Raw genomic sequence first — 27,631 nt, forward strand, 5'->3', positions numbered from 1 at the left:
GTTTTCCTTCATTCATTTTTTAATAAAATCCCTTTTTGTGTCACTACTCTTCTAATGCACAACATGGGTCAAAAATGACCCATATCCATTTTTTAGCTAAGTAGCTTGCTAAGCTAGCTACTAAGCTAACTTCTTGGCTAAGTAGCTTGCTAAGCTAACTACTTAGGTAACTTCTTGGCTAAGTAGCTTGCTAAGCTAACTTCTTGGCTAAGTGGCTTGCTAAGCTAACTACTAAGCTAACTTCTTGGCTAAGTAGCTTGCTAAGCTAACTACTTAGCTATATTCTTGGCTAAATAGCTTGCTAAGCTAACTACTTAGGTAACTTTTTGGCTAAGTAGCTTGCTAAGCTAACTACTTAGCTAACTTCTTGGCCAAATAGCTTGCTAAACTAACTACTTAGCTAACTTCTTGGCTAAATAGCTTGTTAAGCTAGCTACTTAGCTAAGTTATTGGCTAAGTAGCTTGCTAAGCTAACTTCTTAGTTAGCTTAGCAAGCTACCTAGCCATGTAGTTAGCCATGTTATAATACAAAAACATGTTTTCTTCACAAAGTATGAGAAGCAAAATGGAAATAATGATCTGTTGTTATCAAAAACAGGATATTTAAAGAATACTTGGAATATCAAATCATAAAATAAGTTGATATCAAAAGATAGAGCACAGAAACACACAGCAGCATTAAATAACATGGGGATTAATGTGACCCATGTTGTGCATCAAAGGGATAATACATTTTTATTATGTCCCATAGCTGTTAATATTCTTGTCTACACCGTTCAGAAAATATGTTTTTGGAACATACTTTCCATATGGTTTAACAGGGGATTAGTGGATTATGCTTTTCTGTGACTATTTTGATTCTTTTCTCTTTCTTTTTTGCCATCAATCATTGGAATCCAAGCCGAGAATAGCAACTGTCCTTGTCAAAGAAGCAGCTCCACACTTCTTTTTAAGAGCCTCCTCTCCAGGTTGTTATCATGTCCGTCTACAGATGGATTTCCTGTGGAGTATCCCTTTAAGATGCCCTCTGAATCTGCATGCTAAGAGACATTAGCAGTAACCAAAGTGGAAACAAGGCACACAATGCTCTCCTGTTTCACTGCTGCTGTGTTTAGAAGCAGCACAAACAGAATCAACATCACATTAAATGTCTTTTTGTTGGAGGCTGACTTGTGGCATTGTTTCCTGCCCTCGCCATGGTTACCTGCCAGCTGGTTAGTGGAGGATCAAGGTGTGTTTGTGTGTTTGTGTGTGTGTGTGGTTCAGGTCATTCTCTGCCACCGCAGCGAATGAGAACAGACATCCACAGTCCCAAACCACCACGGCCCCTTTGGAGAACAAAAGGACTGTGTGGGAGTGCAAACCTTATAAGCCACCCTGTTGGGGCACTTCTTGCCCAGGCCCAGGGGAGGGGAGATAAAACGCAACAATTTGTACATATCCTGATAGCAAATCCTCCCGCTGTAAAAGATAAGACACGTTCAAAAGGTTAGGACACACATTATTTCATCTCTTCATATCTAGAATAACTTGGGTAACACTTTATATTAGGGAACATATATATTTAACATTAATTTGCTGCTTATTAGCATGCAAATAAGTAACATATTGTCTCTTAATGAGTCATTATTAAGTAGTTATAAACCCTTCGGAGTCTTGGGCTATTTTGTCCATTTTTTAAATACTTTTCATTCTGCCACCTGGGGGAAAAAAAATGTGTAACATGCATATTTAACATATTTAACATTGCTATGATACTTTAATTTTTTGCACAATCTCATTTATGTAACCTGATGATTATTTTTTCACTTTGATTTACTGGATTAACATTTTGAACCCAAAAGAAACTAAAAAACAACAAACGTTAAAATCTGATTTTGAAAATTGTGTTTTTTTCCCCCTTTGGTAACAATAACACTCAATGAGTTTTAAATGTTGCAAATGTGTTTACAGGTTGCAAGTATAACATATAAGTTCTACATTTTATACGATATATATTTGACGATATATGGATTTGATATATTTGGCCAAAACTTTAGATTTCACTGACTCAAGAGGATTAATGCCTTATTCTGCATGGCCTTATTATACAACCAGTAAGACATTAACTAAGAGTTTTCCCTCAATAACCTCAGAATTATTGACTATTAGTAGTAAGTAAGGAAGTTGTTGTATATGAGTTATGATCTTAATATGCTTTACTTTGTATGGACTTTATAATCTCTACATAGCGGTGAAGGAAACCATGGAAACAGAAAATATCAAACACCTTCTCCAGACCTTTGACTGACTGGTGGCTCCTTTTGGTTATTGATACATGTGGGCCGCTGGAGGCAGTATCAAAATGACCAAAAAAAGACACAATATTACTAAAAAAAAAGACACAAAATGACTGAAAAAACACTAAATTACTTTAAAAAAAGACACAAAATGACAAAAAAGACACAGAATTAAAATTGTGACATTAATAGTGCTGTTTAACAATAAATTATTTTTTAGATTTGTTTTTAAGTAACAAAATAATATTAAATCAATAATAAATAAAAACAAATAACCATTTGCCTTTTTGTTTTCATCTCCATAAGATATATCAAAACTGTGACTTTAAAAGTTCCGTTAGACAACAAATTCCATTTCAGATTTGTTTTTAAGTAACAAAATAATAATAAATCAATAATGGACGGCTTCTCAACAAGCTACTGTAGCTGTAGAACACTAAAAAACACAATTATGTACTTGAGAAAACATACATGAACATTACTAGAACTACTTATTTGCATGCTAATAAGCAACTAATTCATGTTGAATATGTATTCCCTAATATAAAGTGTTACCATAACTTGTTATCTGTCAGTGGACATTAATACTCAATGAGTAGCAGCATAAAGAAAACAAAACCAGATGTGTACATTTGTTGTGTTTATTTTATCGATTGAAAGGTCTAATTTCATTAATGATTCACTGTTTCTGACTTACTTAAAGACATAAAGGGGAGTCTGACACATTATCTCTGCATGGCTTTTCTCTATTTTCTCCCCATTTTCCTTTTTTATTACTCATCAAAACAAATCCTCAGTATCTGCTGAAGCCAGATTATTACAAACACTGAGGTCTGCTGGCAGTTTTAGACAGATTTTTAAATAACAAAAGGGATGAAATCTCCAGAATAATTATTTAATTCTTCATTATTTTTTTTAACTTACTTTAAAAATAGTGTTTGAAAACCAGGAAAACTTTTCAGCTGACATTAAAGTAGTCAAAGTTAATTATATTAGTCTAAATATGGATGTTCATGTTCATTTTCAAAATCAAAATAAATATTTTTTTTATGTTAAACATCATCTTAAAGGGACGGCTCACCCCCAAAACAAAAATACACATTTTCCTCTTACATGTATTGATATTTGTTAATCAACATGGTTTGGTGTGAGATATCAGAGATTTATGACTTTAAAAACGTTGCATTTTATAAACTCAAAAGCAACGTCTTTTACCAGAAAACATGACCCAGTTGCTCAATATAATCCACGGAGCAGTTCAATGTAGCTACTATTTTATTTCTACCAAACTACAGCTGCCAGCTGTTTCTCTGTGCAGAAGAAGGAAGAAGCTAGAAGACATCATTAATGTTTACGTCTCTGCTCAGAGCTCCACCTGGCCTTCACCGACAACATGTCACTTCAAAGAGACACATGACAACCAGTCAGAGACACAAAACAACTTTAAAGAGACACAAAAAGACTACAAAGAGACACAAACAAGAACAATGAAACCTTAAATTACCACAAAGAGACACAAAACAACTACAAAGAGAAACAAAGACACTACAAAAAGACCAAAATAATAACAAAGAAACCCCAAAATACCACAACGAGACACACATCAACTGCAAAGAAACAAAACAAAGAGACAGAAAATGACTACAAAGACACACAAAATTACCATAAAGAGACAGAAAATGACTACAAATTGACACAAAAAGATGTCAGAAACCAAACAACTACAAAGAGACACAAAATGACCACACAGAGACACAAAACAACTACAAAGAGACAAAAAATGATCACAAAGAGACACAAAACAACTACAAAGACAGACAAAATTACCACAAAGAGACACAAAACAACTACTAAGTGACACAAAATAACTACTAAAGTGACACAAAATAACCACAAAGAGACACAAAAAGACTACAAAGAGACACAAAACAACAACAAAGAGACACAAAAAGACTACAAAGACACACAAAACAACAACAAAGAACCCCCAAATTACCACAAAGAGACACAAAACAACTACAAAGAAACACAAAAAACTACAAAGAGACACAAATCAACTACAAAGAGACACAAAACAACAACAAAGAGACACAAAAAGACTACAAAGAGACACAAAACAACAACAAAGAACCCCCAAATTACCACAAAGAGACACAAAACAACTACAAAGAAACACAAAAAAACTACAAAGAGACACAAATCAACTACAAAGAGACACAAAACAACAACAAAGAGACACAAAAAGACTACAAAGTGACACAAAATAACCACAAAGAGACACAAAAAGACTACAAAGAGACCAAAACAACAACAAAGAACCCCCAAATGACCACAAAGAGACAAAAAATGACCACAAAGAGACACAAAACAACTACAAAGAGACAAAAAATTACCACAAAGAGACAAAAACATCAACAAAGAGACACAAAACAACCACAAAAAGAGTGAAAGTGAACTACAAAAGGGGCAAAACAACTACAGACAAAAAACAACAACAACCAAATGACAAGCTGCTCCCAACAAAGATAATGGATTATCTTGAGTAGAGTCATGGTTTCTTGAGACGTCATTTGAGATTTTCAAAAGTGATTTTTTTGGCAGTTTGAGCACCAAAACAACCGAAATTCCATCTAGTTCCATCAAAGAGAGACACAGACATCTCTACTGCCAAAACCTCCAAAAACCCGGTAACACCCGGCAACACCCGGCAACCCACACCTAAAAAAAAGCTCTACAGGTAAGAGTGAAAATGTGTTTTTGATTTTTTTGGGTTGAACTTTTCCTTTAAAGTCTTTAAAGGCTCCAGCCCTGTGTTTCTGTAAACCAAAATGTTAATTTTCTTCAAACGTTTGAATGTAGAAGAGACATCAAATGGTAAAAATCACTCCAAAGCATCTGCTCATTTGAAAGAAATCTGTAAAAAAAAAAACACCTGATGCATAAATACACTGGTTGCTTTAAGCCAACAGAGAAATGAGTAAAGTCAAGTGAGCGTTCCTGTAGGCACATCTCTGAGCAGCTCATTTATATTCAAAGGAATAAATAATAATTCCTCCCCCGTAATGTCTGTCAGGAGATGGCAATTTTCATATTTCACATCTCACACCTCTCCTGGAGTCCTGACTCACTGACAAGGCTCCTGCGAAGCCTTCGTTAAAACTTAATGAGCCTTACATAATCTGAGACAGATTACGCCTCACACTGTCTCACACAGAAATACACTGTAAAAAATATGTTTCATTTACAGTAAAAATGTTATGTTTCATTTACAGTAAAAAAAAAATGTTTCATTTACAGTAAAAATATTATGTTTCATTTACAGTAAAAATATTATGTTTCATTTACAGTAAAAAAATATGTTTCATTTACAGTAAAAAAACATCTGTTTAATTTACAGTTAAATACCAGCAGCTGTGGTTGCCAGAGTGGGTTTTCTACTGTAAATTTAAATGTAAATATCAGGAAACGCTGCCATTTAGACTGAATATTCCTGTTATTTTTAGGGTAATTGTGTCCTAGTGACATTATGTTTTTTTAATTTTTTAAAATAAATTACATCACATTAAAATACATTGGCACTGTGTTTGTAACAAAAGACACAAAATTACTAAAAAAGGATGTAAAATTAATTAAAAAAGACACAAAATGTATGTATAAATATGTGCATAAGTAAGATACCAGAGTTTTTTATTTTATTAGGGCCCGAGCAGGCAACGACCTGCGAGGTCCCTATTGTATTTCGAATGATTTTTTTTTTTTTTATTATTCTCGTACCCAAATGATCGCATATTTCACTGCCTGAACATACCCCAAAACTCATGAAACTTTGAATATAAGTCACACCTGGCGAAAAATTTTATAATCTATTGTCATCCTGAATTTCCACCACTAGGTGGCGCTATAATAAAGGAAAGTGCGTTTTGGCTAATAACTCCCACATATTTCATCGCACATTCAAAAAACTTATATCCACGCGTTCACTGAGTTGTGCTGAATCTCGTCATATAAGCCACGCCGATTTTCGCCTGGAGATTTTTTTCGCAAATTCGCGAAATGTCGCAAACCTACTTTTTCGAACTCCTCCTAGGCAATTTCATCGTTTTGCACCAAACTTTGCACACAGCATCTATGGACCCTCATGACAAAAAGTTATTAAAAGAATTTTGATTACCCAAAAAATACTCAAGTTATTAAATAACAACTTCCTGCAGGTGGCGCTATTTTCAACACAAAACACGAAGTGTTGCATATCTCCACATTGGTGTGTCTGAATGACATGAAACTCAGGTTACTACTTCCCCATGAGGCCCTGAGGCTCTCCGCAAAATTATGGCCGATTACCCCTAGGTGGCGCTCTTTAAATTGAAGTATTTTATTTCTCCAAATCGGTTGGTCGGATTAACACCAAACTTGGTATACTTATTGTCAATGCCCTCCTGAGGATAACCCTTGAAGATTTAATTGATTGGCCCCTAGGTGGCGCTCTGGCGGCAGTTTAATTTAATAAGTGCCACTGTGCCCACACCATAAGACTTAAGGCAATGAAATTCATAGGGGTGGTATAGACTGGTCCCCGTAATGCACAAACCCCGACGGCAGCATGCCCCGACACGCGTGTCCTGCGAGGGCCCGTTCAGTACTGCGCGCAGTCCTAGTTTTTATATATATTTTGTTATTTTTATCAAATTATTGTATTATAAATATATATTAATATTATTTTGTAATTATTAATATTGTTTGCGTGTCTGTTTGTTAATTGACTTTTAAAAATTAATAAAAAATTGACCAAACCAAAAAAGGATGTGAAATGAATAAAAAAATACATAAATTACTAAAAAAGGACATTAAATGAATAAAAAAGACACCAAATTACCAAAAAAAAAAGATGTAAAATGAATTTTTTGAAAAGACACAAAAAATTACTACATTTTTTCACAGTTTAAAAGAAAATTAATTACTCCACTGAAAAATACACTGGCACCGTGTTTGTAACAAAAATATACTGTACCGTAATGTTAAAAAAAGTTGCACCGTATTTATTACGGTAAAGTTCTGGCAACCACAGCTGCTGGTTTTTACCGTAAAAACAGCAGGGTTTTTTATTTATTTTTTATACAGTGTTTGGTATTTCTCCATTAATTTGACATGACTGTGTGTTTCCTACAGTTTTAAAGTTTTGTACTATTCCTTGATTTACGGTAATGAAATAATCATCTACAGTGATGTAACAATTTTAATTTTACGACCTATTTCTGATGCAATTTGACAGTGTTTTACTGTAATTTCTACAGACATTTTTTACAGTGTAGTATTGTGCTTCAGTCTAGTTAAACAGTGTCAGAGGGCTCTGACATCAACCTGTATCCCCGTTCAGAGACAGACGGAGGAGATTTGGCGGCGCCGGCTTAGCGGCGGCGAGGGCTGAGTGGACGCCAAGCGGAACGCCGGATTTACATGCATCAGGCGGCCGACAGGGGGCTCGTCAGCAGCCTCAGACAGCTCTGGGATCAGATTAATGTCATTCACCCCACGCTGCTGAGACCGGATTCCCCTGTTACACTTCACAAAGTTGGAACCAGGCGGCAACCTCCTGGTCTGAGCAGGGAGGCAACCCAGGAAGTGCCTTAAGCTGCATTCTACCATAAAAATTCCAGCAGGGGGCGCTAAGTGTGGCTGCAAAAGCGTTTTAGTCCATTCATTTCAATGCAAAATGAAAGAAACCCCAAATGACAACAAAGAGACACAAAAAGATGCCAGAAACCAAAAAACCACAAAAAGACACACAATGACCACAAAGAGACACACAACAAATACAAAGATATAAAAAAAACAAATACAAAGAGACACTAAACAACGACAAAGAGACACAAAAAGACTACAAAGAGACACAAAACAACTAAAAAGAGACACAAAACAACTACAAAGAAACAAAAAATGACCAGAAGAGACACACAACAAATACAAAGAGACATAAAACAATGACAAAGAGACAAAAAAAAATGACCACAAAGACCCACACAAAAATTCCAGCAGGGGGCGCTTTTGTGTCTCTTTGTAGTTGCTTTTGTGTCTCTTTGTAGTTGTTTTGTGTCTATTTGTGGTAATTTGGGGTTTATTTGTTGTTATTTTGGTGTTTTTGTAGTCTCTTGTGTCTCTTTGTAGTCATTTTGTGTCTGTCAAAAACATTTCTGAGGTAATAAATCAAGTGAGAAGTTTTCTCATTTTGCATTAAAATGAACGGACTAAAAGGCTTTTGCAGCCACACTTAGCGCCCCCTGCTGGAATGTTTGATAGAATGCAGCTTAAGGCACTTCCTGGTTTGCCTCCCTGCTCAGCTACATCCATTATTTATATAAATTTATATACATTATACATATACTACGGTAGGAACTGTTTCCTATCATACTGTACTCTCTTTAAAACACAAACAGCTTCCTCTCTACCACTGACACATTAAACTGGAGCTGTAGGGGGTCAAAGGTCACTCACCAGGCAGCGGGGTCGTACTCCGCCCACACGCGGATGAATTCATCGAGGTGATGAGGTCCCAGGATGGAGGCGTCCCGCGTCAGATACTCAAAGTTGTCCATGATGACGGCAACAAACAGGTTCAACATCTACAGGATGAAAATAAAAAAAGTGTGGAAAACAAATCAATAATGAAGATGAACAGATGTTTGTATGCATTGTAAAGAATTTACTGTGATTTTTACAGTAACTAATTGGCAGCAGTACTGTACTTAAGTACAGTTTTGAGGTACTTGTACTTTATTTGAGTATTTCCATTTTATGTAACTTTATACTTCTACTCCACTACATTTATCTGACAGCTTTAGTTACTTTTCAGGTCGAGATTTAACTTAAAACATGATACATTTAAAGGGATTAGACTTTTTTAAAAATTAATTCTTATAGCAGTATATTAAGTTATTAAATGAGCGATATCTATACAAAATTAATACATTACTTACAAAAAACATCAATACAAATAATAAACTAATAATACATTCAGAATATATAAAACCGTCTGAGTGGGTTCATTCTGCATTAAGAGTACTTTTACTTTTGATTTTAAGTACATTTTGATGCTGATACTTTTGTACTTTTACTTCAGTAAGTTTTGAATGCAGGACTTTTACTGTAGTTGAGTCATTTCACAGTATTATTTTGTTGTTTTTGGTATCATTTTATTGTATTCATTGTTTTTTTAATTATGCATTTATTACTATATTTATGTATGATTTTATTGTATTTTAATAACTGTACAGCACTTTGATGAAAAAAAACTAGTTATTTGAGGAAAACCTGCAATACTGAATGATGAAATTAATTTATTGCAAAAATATAGAATATAACAACTTAGTCGGGTCACTTTAGACCATGTTGTGCATCAAAGGGATAAAAAAAGGATTTTTTTTTTTTTACATTTAAAACTAAAATGATGAGCATTAGCTCCAGTGATCCAAGCTTGTTCACCAACTAGTAGCTGATGTTTTTAAAACATGCAAACCCACAAAACTAGAGTGTGATTTCTGTCAATCAGAAGTGTGTTTTCCTTTATACTGACCAGGAAGGAGCAGAGGAAGATGAAGGAGACGAAGTAGAAGTAGGCGAAGTCGCTCCCACACTCCTTCCCTGCTGTTCCTGAGAGTCTGTCACAGGGCCGGTTACTGAGACACGCCAGCATGATCTCATGCCACGTCTCGCCGGTCGCACTCCTGAAAAACAAAACAAAAAAAAACACATACTGGTTTTCATACATCATGGGGACTCCAGTCTTAATCATCGCTTGTGGGGACCACCCTTTCTAGAGGTTGTAGAGAGCTGAAAAAAATTGAGTGGACTTGCCATAGCTTAGTTAACCTATAAACGCCTTCAAACCTCTGAAATGATGAAGTGATGTTTTAATCAGGCTTTATGGGGACATCCGGAAAAACCAGTAAACATGCTTTCAGAGTACATCATCTACATTAATTAGCATATTTCATACAGATTATTTTCTAAGAAGCCAATTCTATAATTGTGGAATCTGCAAAAATAGTAAAACTTCAGTTCAAACCTTGAAGCAATCACACACACACATGCACACACACAAACTGGTTTTCATACATCATGGGGACTCTAATTTTAATCCTCACTTGTGGGGACCACCCTTTCCAAAGGTTGTAGAGAGCTGAAAAAAAAATGAGTCAACTTGCCACAGCTCAGTTAGCCTATACACACCTTCAAACCTCGGAAATGATGAAGTGATGTTTTAATCAGGCTTTATGGGGACATCCGGAAAAACCAGTAAACATGCTTTCAGAGTACATCATCTACATTAATTAGCATATTTCATACAGATTATTTTCTAAGAAGCCAATTCTATAATTGTGGAATTTGTAAAAAAAGTACAACTTCAGTTCAAACCTTGAAACAATCACACACACATACTGATTTTCATACATCATGGGGACTCCAGTTTTAATCATCCCTTGTGGGGACCACCCTTTCTAGAGGTTGTAGAGAGCTGAAAAAAATTGAGTGAACTTGCCATAGCTTAGTTAGCCTATACAAACCTCTGAAATGATGAAGTGATGTTTTAATCGGGCTTTATGGGGACATCCGGAAAAACTAGTGAACATGCGTTCAGGGTACATCATTTACATTAATTTGCATATTTCACACAGATTATTTTCTAAAAAGCCAATTCTATAATTGTGGAATTTGCAAAAATAGAAAAATTTCAGTTCAAACCTCGAGGCAATCTTACACACACACACACACACACACACACACACACACACTGGTTTTCATACATCATGGGGACTCCTTTTAATCCTCACTTATGGGGACCACCCTTTCTAGAGGTTGTAGAGAGCTGGAAAAAATTGAGTGAACTCGCCATAGCTTACTTAACCTATACACGCTTTCAAACCTCTGAAATGATGAAGTGATGTTTTAATCAGGCTTTATGGGAACATCCGGAAAAACTAGTAAACATGCTTTCAGGGTACATCATTTATGTTAATTAGCATATTTCACACAGATTATTTTCTAAGAAGCCAGTTCGATAATTTTGGAATTTGCAAAAAATAGTAAAACTTCAGTTCAAACCTGAAGCTATCACACACACACAAACACACACTGGTTTTCATACATCATGGGGACTCTGGTTTTAAATCTCACTTGTGGGGACCACCCTTTCTAGAGGTTGTAGAGAGCTGAAAAAAATTGAGTGAACTTGCCATAGCTCAGTTAGCCTATACAAACCTCTGAAATGATGAAGTGATGTTTTAACCAGGCTTTATGGGGACATCCGGAAAAACCAGTAAACCTTCTTTCAGGGTACATCATTTACATTAATTAGCATATTTTACACAGATTATTTTCTAAGAAGCCAATTCTATAATTGTGGAATTTGCAAAAATAGTAAAACTTCAGTTCAAACCTTGAAGCAATCACACACACACACACACACACACACACACACACACACACACACACACACACACACACACACACGGCTCATAGTATCAGTGTCACTGGATTATTTGTGGAGCAGGATTATTATAGTGAGGAAGAGGAGATTACCTGAAGAGAAGAGTCAAGGCCTGGAAAAAGGTCTGGAAGTTGTTGTGGTGATTTATTGCGGTATCGTCGTTCAGCTCGATGTTCCCAAACACCTGCAGGAGATCAAACGTTAACCCTTTGGAGTTTGGGGCTATTTTGTTGGTTTTTGACTCTTTTTCATTCTGTCTGTATATGCATCTTAAATAATGATCTCCATGTCATGCTGCTATCATCTTTTTCAGCTCAACCTCATTATTATTTTGTTATTTTGATTTACTGTATAAAAATTTTGGAACACAAAAAACACACAAAAACACAAAAAAACACACAAAAATTACAAAAAAACACACTGAAACACACAGAAAAAAAACCCCCAAGACACACACAAAAACACACATGAAAACCAAATATAACACACAGAAACACACATGAAAAACACACAAGAAACACAAAAACACACAAAAAATTAAAAAAAAAATAGAAAAACACAGAACACACACGTAAAAACCAAAAAATCGCAGAAAAAACACAGAATATACATAAAAACCACGAAAAAACAGACAAAACACAGACACAAAAAATACAATAACACTCAGAAAAACAAATAAAAAAACACACAAGAAACACACAAAAACACACATAAAAAAATTACCAAAAAGACATGAAAACACACAGAACTCACACATAAAAATTCATTCATTTTAAAAATATTCAACAATATACTATATCCTGCTATCCTTAAAATAAAATTTTTTTCATAGACTTTTACAGTATACAATGCACTACAACAGTATGTCATGCACGCCATTTAAAAAAAATAAAAGCTTCTGCCTATGTTTCCCTTTTACTAACAGCTTTGGCTGCACTAGAATAATGCAAATTACAGACAAAAATTATCACAGAAAGTCTGTACGTACATTTACAATTACTTAATATATGCATTAACAGCTATGACTTGTTTATAAATTGTACTTTTGTATCATTTACCTGAACTGTCAGTCAGTTTATGAACTTTATTTGCTTTGTCAACATGTTAGTATTTCAAACTGCAGCCAATAAATCCTCATTTATTTGAAATGAAACTGAGAGAAGATAACTGCCACAGCTTGTGATGCCCCACTGTGACTCTTGTAAAACAACCCGGAGGTGTCTTTTTAAATATTTATTTGCCCCTCGGCGTGTTCATTCTGCTGGCTTATAAACACTTTCTGCTGGACCCCAGAGAGCTTTGACAGACGTCAAATATGTAAGTAATGTCAGGACCCTGTTAACAACAGCAGCAACTGACTGATTCAGCACAAATACTGTAAAAAAAACAAACTCTTAAATCAGCTAAAAATCCACCTCAAAAAAACAAAAAAACTGTACTATCTCATGCAATCAAAGGTAAAACCCATGCAATAGGTACTTAGTTTGTGAAATATAGAATATAAAATGGAAAAAAATAGAAATGTGTGTGTGCAGCATTATTAGAGACGGATGCTTGCTGACATTATGAGGTTACAGAGGTACAGTCGTGTTTATTACAGGGCTGCTGTGCTGGGTTGGTATTTTACTGATGTAATTTATTCTGTCTTCCTCTTTTATGTGTCTCCAGAGGAGAGAAGGTCTCAGTTTGTGTCCACTGCTGAGATTTGAGCTCATACAGTCAGAGACAATAATATGGTGCCAATAAAACCAACAGTCACAACGCTGGAAAACACATTGTAGCATTAGCATAGCTACGACAGCTAGTTAGCTAAGCTAGTTATTATTCAAGGTCCTTTTACTCAGAATTGGTGGCTGTGGGCAGTGGATGTTTAGGGGGAGATAGCAGGTCAACCATAAATGCCTCATAGAAGAGGTTGACATCATCTGAAAGCTGAGAACCTGAAGATTAATTTAGGATGAAGATCAGCACTGTGTGTCAAGTTGTTCTGGTTAAAAATATCTAAGAAAAAATAACTTAATGAATTAAGTCATTATTTATTTGGGCCATGGGGCAATCGCACCGAGCACTGCTCAGGGAAAATATTTTTTTTCTTTCTCTTCCAGATACAATTTCGTCAAATTATATGTCAAAATGTGCGGTTTGATCAGGATCGGTGTGCTATTACTTTTCTCTACGGAATACGAATTTTTGGCGACGTAAACCGCGAAAAACTGGCCAAAATTTTGTATTGAAGTGAATGGGACGGCCGGAAAAAAATGAGCGAAAAAGAACAGTAAAATAAAAAAATAATAATAATGAAAAAAAGTTGAACTCTCGAGGAAAAGTCGAACTGAAAAAAAAGGCAAAAATTACAAAAAAAAAAAGTCAAATTGATGAGAAAATCTTCAAAATAATGAGAAAAAAGTTGCAGTCACAAGAAAAGAGTCAAAATGAGAAAAAAAAGTTGAAATCATGGAAAAAAAATTGAAATAACGAGAAAATAGTCAAAATAATGAGAAAAAAGTCGAAGTCACAAGAAATGATTCAAAATGAGAAAAAAGTCGGAATCACGAAAAAAAAAAAAAATTACGAGAAAATTGTCAAAATTCACAAGAAAAAAAGTCAAAACAACGACAAAGTCACAACAGTGGGGAACATAGGACCCTTTTCCCGAAAAGCGGTCCTGTGCTATTTTCCATTTTATGTAATTTTATACTTCTACTCCACTACATTTCAGAGGCAAATATTGAACTTTTTACTCCACTAAATTTAGCTGACAGCTTTAGTTTCTTTTCAGGTCGAGATTTAACATAAAAAACATGCATCTATCTATCTATCTATCTATCTATCTATCTATCTATCTATCTATCCATCTATCCATCTATCTATCTATCGACTCACCTGCATCCCAATGATGGCGTAGATGAAGAACAACATGGCGATGAGCAGACAGACGTACGGCAGAGCCTGAAAACAAAAAGAAATACAGTTTAAGGCTCTCAGAGAACAAACAGATACATGTTACAACCTCTCCCTCACACACACACACACACACACACTCTGTTATTCTCCACAGAGGACAGGCGTCCTTGTAAGATGTTACAGTCTTATTTAAGCAGCCTTGCTGACCTGCAGGGTCGATTCTTTTAACCAGCTATTTATATCTCTGCGAGGACGAGACGAACATTTGTTGTAATTAAATAGCCACCTTTTAACAGCTACTGTCCATTTTCATCGGGCTTAAAAGCTCTCACCACTGACATTAAACTTGCTCCAGATTCCCTCTGCTGCAGCATTTAACTCAACGGGTCTCGGGGGGTTTGCAGAGCGAAGCGAGCGGCGCTGGGAGAAACTCTGAGTTACTGTCTGCTGAGAGATACTCACTTCCATTTGAACAGGAGAAGAATGAAACACGCCTCTGTCTGCTGCTGAGCCCTCTGTGATACTGTTTGTATTAAATGTGATATCTATTATTCAACTACAAGTCTGATTAATAAACACATTTCTTTTTTATTTCCCTGTCTCATATGTCACTGAATTTCTCCTTTTCTGGAACAAACTGTTTGTTTTGAAACGTGCAGCATAAATCAAGTTATTTACAGGTTTTTAAATGTTTGTCTAGAGGCTCATACTGCTAGTTGTGTGTTTATTGTTTGTGTTTGTTCACCTTGAAGGACTGGACGAAGGTCCAGAGCAGGATGCGGATGGTGTAGCCCTGACGGAGCAGCTTGATGAGACGAGCTGCTCTGAACAGCCTCAGAAAACTCAAGTTGATCATCTTGTCCTGGAGAGGAAACAGAGACAGAGTGAGGTACGATAGTGAACACAGGATAACCAATAACTAAACCATGATAACCTATAACTAAACCATGATAACCAATAATTAAACTATGAAAACCAATAACTAAACCATGATAACCAATAACTAAACCATGATAACCAATAACTAAACCATGATAACCAATAATTAAACTATGAAAACCAATAACTAAACCATGATAACCAATAACTAAACCATGATAACCAATAACTAAACCATGATAACCAATAACTAAACTATGATAACCAATAACTAAACTATAATAACCAATAACTAAACCATGATAACCAATAACTAAACTATGATGACCAATAACTAAACCATGATGACCAATAACTAAACCATGATAACCAATAATTAAACTATGAAAACCAATAACTAAACCATGATAACCAATAACTAAACCATGATAACCAATAACTAAACCATGATAACCAATAATTAAACTATGAAAACCAATAACTAAACCATGATAACCTATAACTAAACCATGATAACCAATAATTAAACTATGAAAAACCAATAACTAAACCATGATAACCAATAACTAAACCATGATAACCAATAACTAAACCATGATAACCAATAATTAAACTATGAAAACCAATAACTAAACCATGATAACCAATAACTAAACCATGATAACCAATAACTAAACCATGATAACCAATAACTAAACTATGATAACCAATAACTAAACTATAATAACCAATAACTAAACCATGATAACCAATAACTAAACTATGATGACCAATAACTAAACCATGATGACCAATAACTAAACCATGATAACCAATAATTAAACTATGAAAACCAATAACTAAACCATGATAACCAATAACTAAACCATGATAACCAATAACTAAACCATGATAACCAATAATTAAACTATGAAAACCAATAACTAAACCATGATAACCTATAACTAAACCATGATAACCAATAATTAAACTATGAAAACCAATAACTAAACCATGATAACCAATAACTAAACCATGATAACCAATAACTAAACCATGATAACCAATAATTAAACTATGAAAACCAATAACTAAACCATGATAACCAATAACTAAACCATGATAACCAATAACTAAACCATGATAACCAATAACTAAACTATGATAACCAATAACTAAACTATAATAACCAATAACTAAACCATGATAACCAATAACTAAACTATGATGACCAATAACTAAACCATGATGACCAATAACTAAACTATGATAACCAATAACTAAACTATAATAACCAATAACTAAACCATGATAACCAATAACTAAACTATGATAACCAATAACTAAACTATGATAACCAATAATTAAACTATAATAACCAATAACTAAACTATGATAACCAATAACTAAACTATGATAACCAATTACTAAACTATGAGAACCAATAACTAAACCATGATAACCAATAACTAAACCATGATATAACCAATAACTAAACCATAAGAACCAATAACTAAACTATGATAACCAATAACTAAACTATGATAACCAATAACTAAACTATGAGAACCAATAACTAAACCATGATAACCAATAACTAAACCATGATATAACCAATAACTAAACCATGATATAACCAATAACTAAACCATGATAACCAATAACTAAACTATGATAACCAATAACTAAACTATGATAACCAATAACTAAACCATGATAACCAATAACTAAACTATGAAAACCAATAACTAAACCATGATATCCAATAACTAAACCATGAAACCCAATAACTAAACTATGATAACCAATAATTAAACCATGATATAACTAAACTATAATAACCAATAACTAAACTATGATAACCAATAACTAAACTATGATAACCAATAACTAAACCATGATAACAATAACTAAACTATGATAACCAATAACTAAACTATGATAACCAATAACTAAACTATGATAACCAATAACTAAACTATGATAACCAATAACTGCCTTTCACTGGAACTGTTTTTAATGTTTTTCATGTGTTTTCTCTGTTCACTGTTTTGTGTTTTCTCTGGACTCTCGACATCATTGTAAATGAGGCGTTGCCCTCAATGATTCCTCCAGAAATAAATAAAGGATAAATGAAATTAAATTTACTTGATTTACAGATGTTGTTTACTGTCCAATGAGCAACTTTATCTGTACTTTTTTTTAATCTGTTTTCGATCCGTACGACATTTTGGCTTATCTCTATAAACGTATATCTGCACATTATTGCAGAAAAATAAAAGTAATAAAAGCTGAATTGTCTGAATTGGGATCCGCGGTTGTATCTCTGCCAGTGTGTCTCGCCTCTTTTGCCTCCACACAGACTGTGTACCTGCGTTCATAAAACCTGCTGATTAGTCAATAATACTCTACAACAGGGGTCTCAAACTCAAATTATCTTGGGGCCGCTGGAGGCCGTATCAAAATGACCAAAAAAAGACACAAAATTACAGAAAAAAACCCCTAAATTACTTAAAAAAGACACAAAATGACCAAAAAAGACACAAAGTGACCAAAAAAAAAAAAAAAAATTACCAAAAAAGACACAAAATTACCAAAAAAGATACAGAATTACTAAAAAAGGACACAAAATTACCAAAAAATACAAAGAATTATTACAAAAAGACACAAAATTACCAAAAAAAGATACAGAATTACTAAAAAAGGACACAAAATTACAAAAAAAGACAAAATTACCAAAAAAAGGACACAAAATTACTAAGAAAAGACACAAAATTATTTAAAAAGTCACAAAATTACCAAAAAAAGACACAAAATTCCCCAAAAAAAGTAAATAAAGGGACCTTCCACACCCATTCATATAAAACTCACATTAAACTTTCATATCAAGGTGGGGGCCACAAAATATCGCCACGAGGGCCACAATTGGCCCCGCGGGCCACGAGTTTGAGACCCATGCTGTACAACAAACAGAATGCCAATACCAAAATCTTGTCACGTTGCCAGCATTGTGTGTTTGCATCCATATGCATTTATCAGTTTATAGAGACGAACAAGACATAAACAGACTCTTACTGGTTCCTGAACCTGAGCAGCACAGACCAGATTCGGCTCCCAGTAAGTGTTTTTTATTCTCTTTCCTTTAAATGTTTAATTCAAGTTGAAGAGTTGGATACTTGCAATGCCAAACATGTCTGACTTCACCAGATTCAGACAGTTAAAGTCTAAAAATAGTGTTTAACAAGCACAAAAACATGGCAGCAGGCTGCTGAGATAATAATGCAATATAGCTGCAATACAAACCAACCAATTTCAAGGATTTTGTAGAATCAAGTCATTTTTCTATACCAGTGCACTGATCCTGTCATAGTGCAGGATTTTGATGCAAACCACAGAAACTTCATCGGCTCATTATAACACTAAACAACTTCTGAAAAGTAAAAACTTTTTTTGCGGTATACATTTCAACGTCAGACCTTATGCAAGTGGGAAGAAAACGCTTCGGAAGACAAAGTTCTAACAGTTTAAAATGTGTTTTTTTTCTGTTATATCATGTCACATTGAAGATTCAGTAGGTAGGCAATTTAAACTAAGACTGTGGGAGAGAACAACACACGCTGGCGGGGGAATTGACAATATCAGCGGGCAACAAGAAAAGCCACTTACCGTCTAGAGGTGTCAGATGTGACAGAGGGGGCAGAGTGAGGGCACAGCAGAGGATGGAAACAGCAAAGGAGGAAGAAAAAAGAAGCAGAGAAGGGAAGCGAAAGAGAAGAGACAGAAAAGAAGACTAATGATCACATGAAAAGAAAGTCACAGAAAGAAAGAGCCACAGAGAAAGCAACAGTTCTCTGCCTCAGCCCTCCATTTACACAATCAATGTGTTCATGTTTCATCTGCTGGAACTCAACAGACGAAACAAGACGCTGCAGGTTGTAGCAGCCTTCGCTCTGTGGATACATTTGTTTTAATGTTTAGGTTTTTGATATTTTATTTTCGTGATTTCATGAGTTTTATGACTAATTCCTTTTTTTTTTGGCTCACAGTTTTCTTGGCTGAGCTTTTGATTGGAGGGCTGAGACTGTACGAGCATAGCAAAGCATGGCTTCAACACCCAGACTGTATAAAAGAAGTGGATAAAGCCTCCGGGTCTAAAAAAGTGAAACTAATGTGAAAGTGTGTTAAATCTGTAGTCCTTCTAATGGCCAGCAGGGGGCACTGCCTTGGTATGATATAGAAGTCTGCATAGAAGTCTATGAGAAAACAACCCTACTTCTCACTTGATTTATTACCTCAGGAAAACATTTTCCTAATGATTTTATGGTCTCAGTCGCTAGTTCAACTCTTCCTTAATACACCATGATGTTCATTTGTAAGTCTATTTACAGTAAAATAGACAATAATGCAGGGAATGCCTTGGGGCGGGGCTTATTATCTAGTGATTGACAGGTCACTACCACAGCATTTTTTTGTGTTTTTTTGTCTTTGACCCCTTTTCAATGTGTGTTTTCACATCATAACATCAACACTGTAACATTTTGGTTGACTAAAAATGTCTTTTAGTTCAGTGATCTGTGGCTTCGTCAACTTCTTTTATACAATCCAGGATTCTTCATTCATGTTCTTGAGGCTGAAGTTGTGTCTACACGTTGGAAATTTTTTGGGAAAAAGTTTTTAAAAAAAGACCCATCTATAATGAAATCAATCACATGTAAATTAGTGCCATTTCTTGATAATATTTTTTTAAAGACGTCAAGATTTTGTCAACTTGGGAATCAATCGAAAGCATATGGAGAGACAAAAAAGATTATTAAAATTACTTGCAATCCTAATATTTCCTGCATAAATAAACTATTATGTCCTGCAAAGTCTAACTGCAGTAACAACGCAAAAGGTAAAACTGCTTTAAAGGTTTTTAACGTTTTTTAACTGGCCAGCCAAATTGGTTACATGTAGGTCAGTGATATGACACTTATTTCTACATGTATTGATGATGATCATTTTTATGCAAAAAAAATCATGACGATTTATTTGACCTTTGACCCCAAAAACATAGTTACTATGTTTATTTATTATATAATTTATAATATGTTTATTATTTATTTATTTTTATTCTTAGTCCCAAATTATTGCATTTTTCACTGCCTGAACGTACCCCAAAACTCATGAAACTTTAATTATAAGCCACACATGGCGAAAAAATGTATAATCTATTGCCATTCTGAATTTCCACCACTAGGTGGCGTTATAATAAAGGAAAGTGCGTTTTGGCTAATAACTCCCATATACTTTATCGCATATTCAGAAACCTTATATATGATATAGGCCACACCCATTTTCGCCTAGAATTTTTTTTCCGCAAATTCGTGAAATGTCACAAACCTACTTTTTCTAACTCCTCCTAGTTTTCTATTATTTTTATGTTTAAATTAGTTTATATATCCAAAGCAGACCATGCTAAGTGCAATTACTGCTTGGTTTTGAGTTTTGATTTTGTGGTTTTTATATCATTATTTCTCTGAAATAAAGCAAAACTGAAATCTAAAACTTTGTCACAAGATAAAACACAATCACAAGGGGTTCATTTTTAGTTAAAACTCAATTTTCACCAAAAATGTAGCTACTGCAGTTAGACTTTGTAGGGCAGAATAGCATATGAACTAACTTTCCAACTTCTACTTTTCCATTATGACAGTTCTACGTCCTGTATCAGAGCATGCTGCAGCACCACAGGGTCCTGGTACTCCTGGTTCTCCTGGTACTCCTGGTACTCCTGGTACTCCTGTACTAAGTGACTGGTGAAGGAGCTGAAGATGTCTGCAGCTCTTACCTTGATCTCTGTGACCAGGATGTCTGTGATGCTGCCGAGCACCGTCACAAAGTCAAACACGTTCCAGGCTGCTTTCAGGTAGTTCTGAGAGACAAAAACAGAAAGTTACTCACACTTTGAAATCTTCAGCTTCTTTGGTCACGTTCTGCACAGCAAAATCTGTAGCGTTGTTTTTTCAGTGTTAATAATTTGATGATTTTGGAGTTGTTTTAACATTGCTGTGATCAAAAAGCTTCTGCCAGCGTTGTTTAATGTTAACATCTGAGTTAGATTCACTTCAGCTGGAGTTGATTTTTTAGATTTTGTCACTTGTATGTTCGGCTAAAGACAGAATGTACTTTTAATGTGTTGTAAAACAAAACAATGAATATTAAAAAAGACATAAAAATTATGGACAAACACACAAAATTACAAAAAAAAGACGCAAAGTGGCCAAAAAAGAGATAAAATGAACAAAAAAAAAATAAAATGACCAAAAAAATACACAAAATGACAAAAAAAAGACACAAAATGACAAAAAAAGACACAAAATGACCAAAAAAGACACAAAATTACCAAAAACAGACACAAAATGACATGAAATAATTATCATATTAGTGAAAGGAAATAACATGATTTTAGGGTTAAAAATACACTTTAATGTGTCAAAGTAACACAATTTATGTTAAAAATTAACTCTCAAAGTGAAAAGCAATAACACGATTTGGAGTTAAAAGTGCACTTATGTGGTGTCATAAACTTTAAATTTAACACTATTAAAAATATTAACACTAAATATTAACACAATATTAATTTATCTTGTTTTAAGAGTTAATTTCTTATTTTAAGTGTTCAACATGCTTATTTCTAGATTTAATAATCTTAATTTAAGAAATCTTGTCAAGGTAAATTATCTGTCCATGCAGCAAGATCATTTCCCTCAGATTTACTGTTTTTAACTTGTTTTTAGACTAAACACCTTTTTGCAGTGTGTATTTGGTGAGATTTACAGATGTAGATCTGCTAAAGTCACAGGGTGCATAAAAAAATAAAGGAAATACAATCACAAAAAACACACAAACAAGCCAAAACCATGCCTTCCCTTTGGGCACACCAGTCTATATGTGCATATATAACCAGAAACAAATGCTGACTCCATGCTCTGCATAAACTGAGAGCTGAGCTGCAGCCTGGTGTCCCTCAGACGCTCCATCACGGGGCCCCTGAGGGCCGAGGCTGCTGCCAGGGGCCCCGTGTTTATACCAGCAGATGTGAGCTCATCCGTCTGGGCTTAACAGCTAAACAGGTGGAGGCAAGTGGAGTGTGAGAAAAGCTATTTAATAAATGGGCCTGGTAAATGGAACGGAGTCAGAGACGTAACGCCTCGCTGCAGGCTGGACGGCCCCACGCTGGGAGGAGATTTATTCTTTCTGTTCATTCTTCCATCCATCCCTTCTTTCTCTCACACTCCTCACGCCTGGATTTAAGGATTTCCGCCTTATATTTTTACTGTTTTGTGACACGTTATACATCCTGCGATACAAACAAAATCCTTCAAATATCCGTCTGTGTCTCTCAAAACGTGACTATATTTTTTGTGTCTTTTTAAGTCGTTTTGTGTCTTTTTTGTGTCTTTTTTTAGTCATTTTGTGTCTTTTTTTAGTCATTTTGTGTCTTTTTTTTGTCATTCTGTCTTTTTTTTGTCTTTTTGTGTCTTTTTTGGTCATTTTGTGTCTTTTTTTAGTCATTCTGTCTTTTTTTGGTCATTTTGTGTCTTTTTTGAACGGAGTCGGAGACGTAACGCCTCGCTGCAGGCTGGACGGCCCCATGCTGGGAGGAGATTTATTCTATTTCTGCTCTCTTCTATTCATCCCTTCTTTCTCTCACCCTCCTCACTCCTGGATTTAAGGATTTCCGCCTTATATTTTTACTGTTTTGTGACACGTTATACATCCTGCGATACAAACAAAATCCTTCAAATATCCGTCCATGTCTCTCAAAATGTGACTACAACTATAGTTTCTTTATTAACTGTGGAGTCTTATAGGGCTATTTTGTCCATTTTTTAATCATTTTTGTGTCTTTGTAAGTCATTTTGTGTCTTTTTTCGTCATGTTGTGTCTTCCTTTGGTTATTTTGTGTCTTTTTATGTATTTTTTTAGTTATTTTGTGTCTTTCTGTGTCTTTTTATTAGTCATTTTGTTTCTTTTTTGGTCATTTTGTGTCTTTTTTAGTCATTCTGTGTCTTCCTTTGCTTATTCTGTGTCATTTTGTGTCTTTTTTTGGCTGATTTGCATATCCAAAGAGACATTTCCCCTAATGTGTGTAAACAGAAACAGTGAATAATTGTCGAGTGTTTGCAGAGTAACATATGGTCTCACCAGTGGACCGAAGGCAATAATCTTGAGGATGCACTCCAGTGTGAAGAGCGCTGTGAAGACGATGTTTAAGTATTTCAGCATGGACTCGTACAGGTCTGGAGCTCCGTAGAACTGAGGACAGAAGGCAAAAAAAGGACATTTAATATTCTGGAAAGATGAACTAGAGAAGTGTGTAAAAGCATCGTCATTTACCCCCATTTACTGTTTACTTCAGCAGCGTACAGATCACATCTCTTTATGATTCTTCAGACCAATTATAGCCGAATGCTCAGACGCACTTAAGCAAGATATATAAAAAGTAAATGTGCATTTGTCTGTGCCATCTGCATACATACATTTAATAATATAACATAGCATCAGTAGGCATTGTGACTTCTCATTGTGATAATGGCAGCTGATTGCAGCACTGAAATAATCATCCGAGCCTGAATGTGTCACAGTCATTGCAGACTCTCAGAGGGACTCTTAACATTTCAGTCAATTAGAAGGTAACACTTTATATTAGGGAACACATATTCAACATTAATTAGTTGCTTATTAGCATGCAAATAAGTAACATATTGGCTCTTAATTAGTCATTATTAAGTAGTTATTAATGCCTTATTCTTTATAATCTCTACATAGCGGTGAAGGAAACCATGGAAACTGCAAATAGCAAACACCTTCTCCAGACCTTTGACGTGACTGGTGGCTCCTTTTGGATGATTGGATGGTGATTGGTAGATTGTAATGTCAATCATTACTCTACAAAGTGGATCACTGGTAGACTAACACTGGTGCAAAGTGGCTCACTTTGCCATTTCGTTTCCATGGTTTCCTTCACCGCTATGTAGAGATTATAAATTCCATACAAAGTAAAGCATATTAAGATCATAACTCATATACAACAACTTCCTTACTTACTACTAATAAGCAATAATTCTGAGGTTATTGAGGGAAAACTCTTAGTTAATGTCTTACTGGTTGTATAATAAGGCCATGCAGAATAAGGCATTAATAACTACTGAATAATGACTCATTAAGAGACAATATGTTACTTATTTGCAGGATAATAAGCAACTAATTAATGTTGAATATGGAGCAGCACTCCAGTCGGTGAGCAAGGAAGAAACTTGTGCAATGCATATCATTTATTAACCAGAAAAAGGCTAATTAAAATTAAAATCTAATTTCCAATGACGTCCTGTGCAAGCAGGTAGCGTGAACATTACAACAAAAAACACAAACAGACAAAAACAGCTGTAATATCTGCTTAAAATGCAGTAATATACAACAGTTATAATGCATTAAAAAGTACAATTTTTCAGCATTTCAGTAAAATAATTTAGGTGCAATCACATTGGACAAGAGTTCTATATTATCCATCCAATCTCTGGCCCAATCTCAGCATCCAATGTGAGAGCTCAGGGCTTGGGTTGCCCCCTTTACTGTGGAAAAAAAGGGAGTCCTTGCCAGCAGACTCAACATTGTGGAGGATAAAAAAATGTGGCAGGGGTCTTGGGGTCCTCCCCCAGGAGATTGTCAGTGTCAAATACTTAATTTCCTGCATTCTGGGGATTTTTTGTGCACCAGTTTGTGTTTTTAATGCACTTTTTAAGTCCTCTGCTCGTGTCAACATGAAAAAAATTAAGTTTCACAGTTGCATCAGTTATAATAAGGGATAAACCATCTGATCATAAACATGGGCAAAATGTTTGGTCTGTCAAAAAACTATCTGGTATAACTGGATTTAACTATTCACAAGTCACAGGTCGGGTGCAATCCTTCTGTTTACAGTTTAAGCTACAACCAGACTGATTTTAGCATTATTGAAGATCTGGGGGTTAGCCCCTTGTCATTATTCAGCATCATCTTATTATTTTCAACACACTATTGCCCCCACTAACCCTTTGATGCACAACATGGCTCTAAAGTGACCCGATATGTATGAGTTTTTATGTTCTATATCTTTGCAATAAATTATTTTCATCATTCAGTATTCCAGGCTTTCCTCAATTAGTTTGTTTTTGATCATCATACATCCTAATTTTATGTTTTACTTTATTATTTTTTTTAAACAAAATATTTTTGTGTCACTACTCTTCTAATGCACAACATGGGTCAAAAATGACCCGTATCTATTTTTTAGCTAAGTAGCTTGCTAAGCTAACTAATTAGCTAACTTCTTGGCGAAGTAGCTTGCAAAGCTAACTACTTAGCTAACTTCTTGGCTAAGTAGCTTGCTAAGCTAACTACTGTCATGGCAATTTTAACAACTGCACTCAATTAATGGGTGAGCTGGTCAAACACAAAGCACTCTATACTCTGTTCAGCAAGTTTTATTCGCACATTCGTATTCCATACACCGCACAATTCCGAATGGCTATTTTACAATATAACAAAGTCCCGTACACCGCTTGACTTATGACTGTTGCATTTTTCAGCATTGGCTTTTCAGCAAGACTCAATGCGGCCCTATCTTCCTGCCCTATACATCACATCAGGACAGAGCCCCCTGGTCTACATGTTCCCCTCAGTAATGGTGTTATCAGAGTAAAGGCCCTAGTGAGTTCCCACAAGGCCTTGTGTCTTGAATATCAAGTAGGTCGCCGCCTACTTCTTGTACCACCATGACAGGAAGTACCAAATTTCCTTCACACTACTTAGCTAACTACTTAGCTAACTTATTGGCTAAGTAGCTTGCTAGGCTAACTACTTAGCTAACTTCTTGGCTAAGTTGTTAGCCAAGTAGTTAGCTATGTAATAATACAAAAACTGTTTTTCTTCATAAAGTATGACAGGCAAATGGAAATAATGATCTGCTGTTATCAAAAACAAGATATTCAAAGCATACTTGGAATATTCAATCATATACTAAGTTGATATCAAAAGATAGAGCACAGAAACACATAGCAGCATTAAATAACATGAAGGGAATGAATGAGGATCATTTTTTTTGCATTAGAAGAGGTGTTAATATGTTGTGCATCACACACACATCCCCTGGTATATGTTTTGGTACAATTATTTTTGAGGTCATAGCAAGAGCATGAGTCCAATATCTGGAGGGACACATACGCAGCAGGGGGTCTGGATATTTGTAGCCTTAAGCACTTCATTTGCTGCATCCTGGGGATTTTTTTCTGCATATTTTCACTCCAAGGCAGCCACCTCTCATTGTCTGAGTGATGAGTAATCATGCAATCATAGAGCACAGACAGGTACACACCCATTCTAGCCTTTTGTTCATTTAATTATGGTACTTTCTGCTTTAAACATGCATAGTTTATTCTCATGTCTGTTTTATGGCAGTCAGAAACCAATCTGAGGTTGCAAACTGATACCACATACTTCACCAGAGACTTTTAGGACTTTTGGGTCTGTGAGTCCAGTGTTCCACACAATCACATTCTTTTTGTGCCGACTGCACATAAAATATTTCTGTCAGTCACCAATCTGCTGTTGCAATAAACACCACAATCATTTACAGTAAACTTGGGAAAAACACACACTTGGTAAATGAAAAAAATATTATGATACTTGACTTATGAAGAATTAACAAGTATTGCTACAAAGCATCATGATTATTTCTTCTATTCTACTTCTGTAGCTAATAATGATAGTTCCTAGAATAAACACACAACGATACCGTAGTCATTGTACTGAAAAGTTTAAACTTTATTTGTTGCTTCTGTTCATGTAGAAAATCAGTAAGTCTTGCTTAACATGGTAAAGGAATCTGATTCATTATACAAGTAAAGGTATTTACAAAAAATAACATTCTGTGTCCACAAATGAAAGTATTGTAAATTCCCTTCTGGCTATTTGCCCATTATTTTAGAAAAACACAGATATATAAACTAGAAAACAGGAAAACCTTGTCCCTAAAAATGATTTGTTGTTTGGGGTGAGCCATATCGTTCACGATTATGCCGGTATA

General features: G+C 35.0%; 1 protein-coding gene across 1 annotated transcript in view; it reads right to left on the minus strand.

Moving 5' to 3' along the window:
- Positions 1–27,631, minus strand: part of cacna1bb (calcium channel, voltage-dependent, N type, alpha 1B subunit, b) — a 336,559-nt gene that overhangs the window by 37,501 nt on the left and 271,427 nt on the right. Inside the window, exons 33-40 of the mRNA XM_059357455.1 lie at positions 23,713–23,823; positions 21,353–21,436; positions 15,410–15,526; positions 14,644–14,709; positions 11,853–11,944; positions 9,847–9,997; positions 8,769–8,896; positions 1,365–1,461 (exon numbers count right to left, since the gene is read on the minus strand). Coding sequence (XP_059213438.1) covers positions 1,365–1,461; positions 8,769–8,896; positions 9,847–9,997; positions 11,853–11,944; positions 14,644–14,709; positions 15,410–15,526; positions 21,353–21,436; positions 23,713–23,823 — 846 coding nt within the window. The remainder of the gene's footprint in view (positions 1–1,364; positions 1,462–8,768; positions 8,897–9,846; positions 9,998–11,852; positions 11,945–14,643; positions 14,710–15,409; positions 15,527–21,352; positions 21,437–23,712; positions 23,824–27,631) is intronic.

This window comes from Centropristis striata, chromosome 19, assembly GCF_030273125.1.
Source record: "Centropristis striata isolate RG_2023a ecotype Rhode Island chromosome 19, C.striata_1.0, whole genome shotgun sequence".
In the NCBI taxonomy this organism is placed as follows: Eukaryota; Metazoa; Chordata; class Actinopteri; order Perciformes; family Serranidae; genus Centropristis; species Centropristis striata.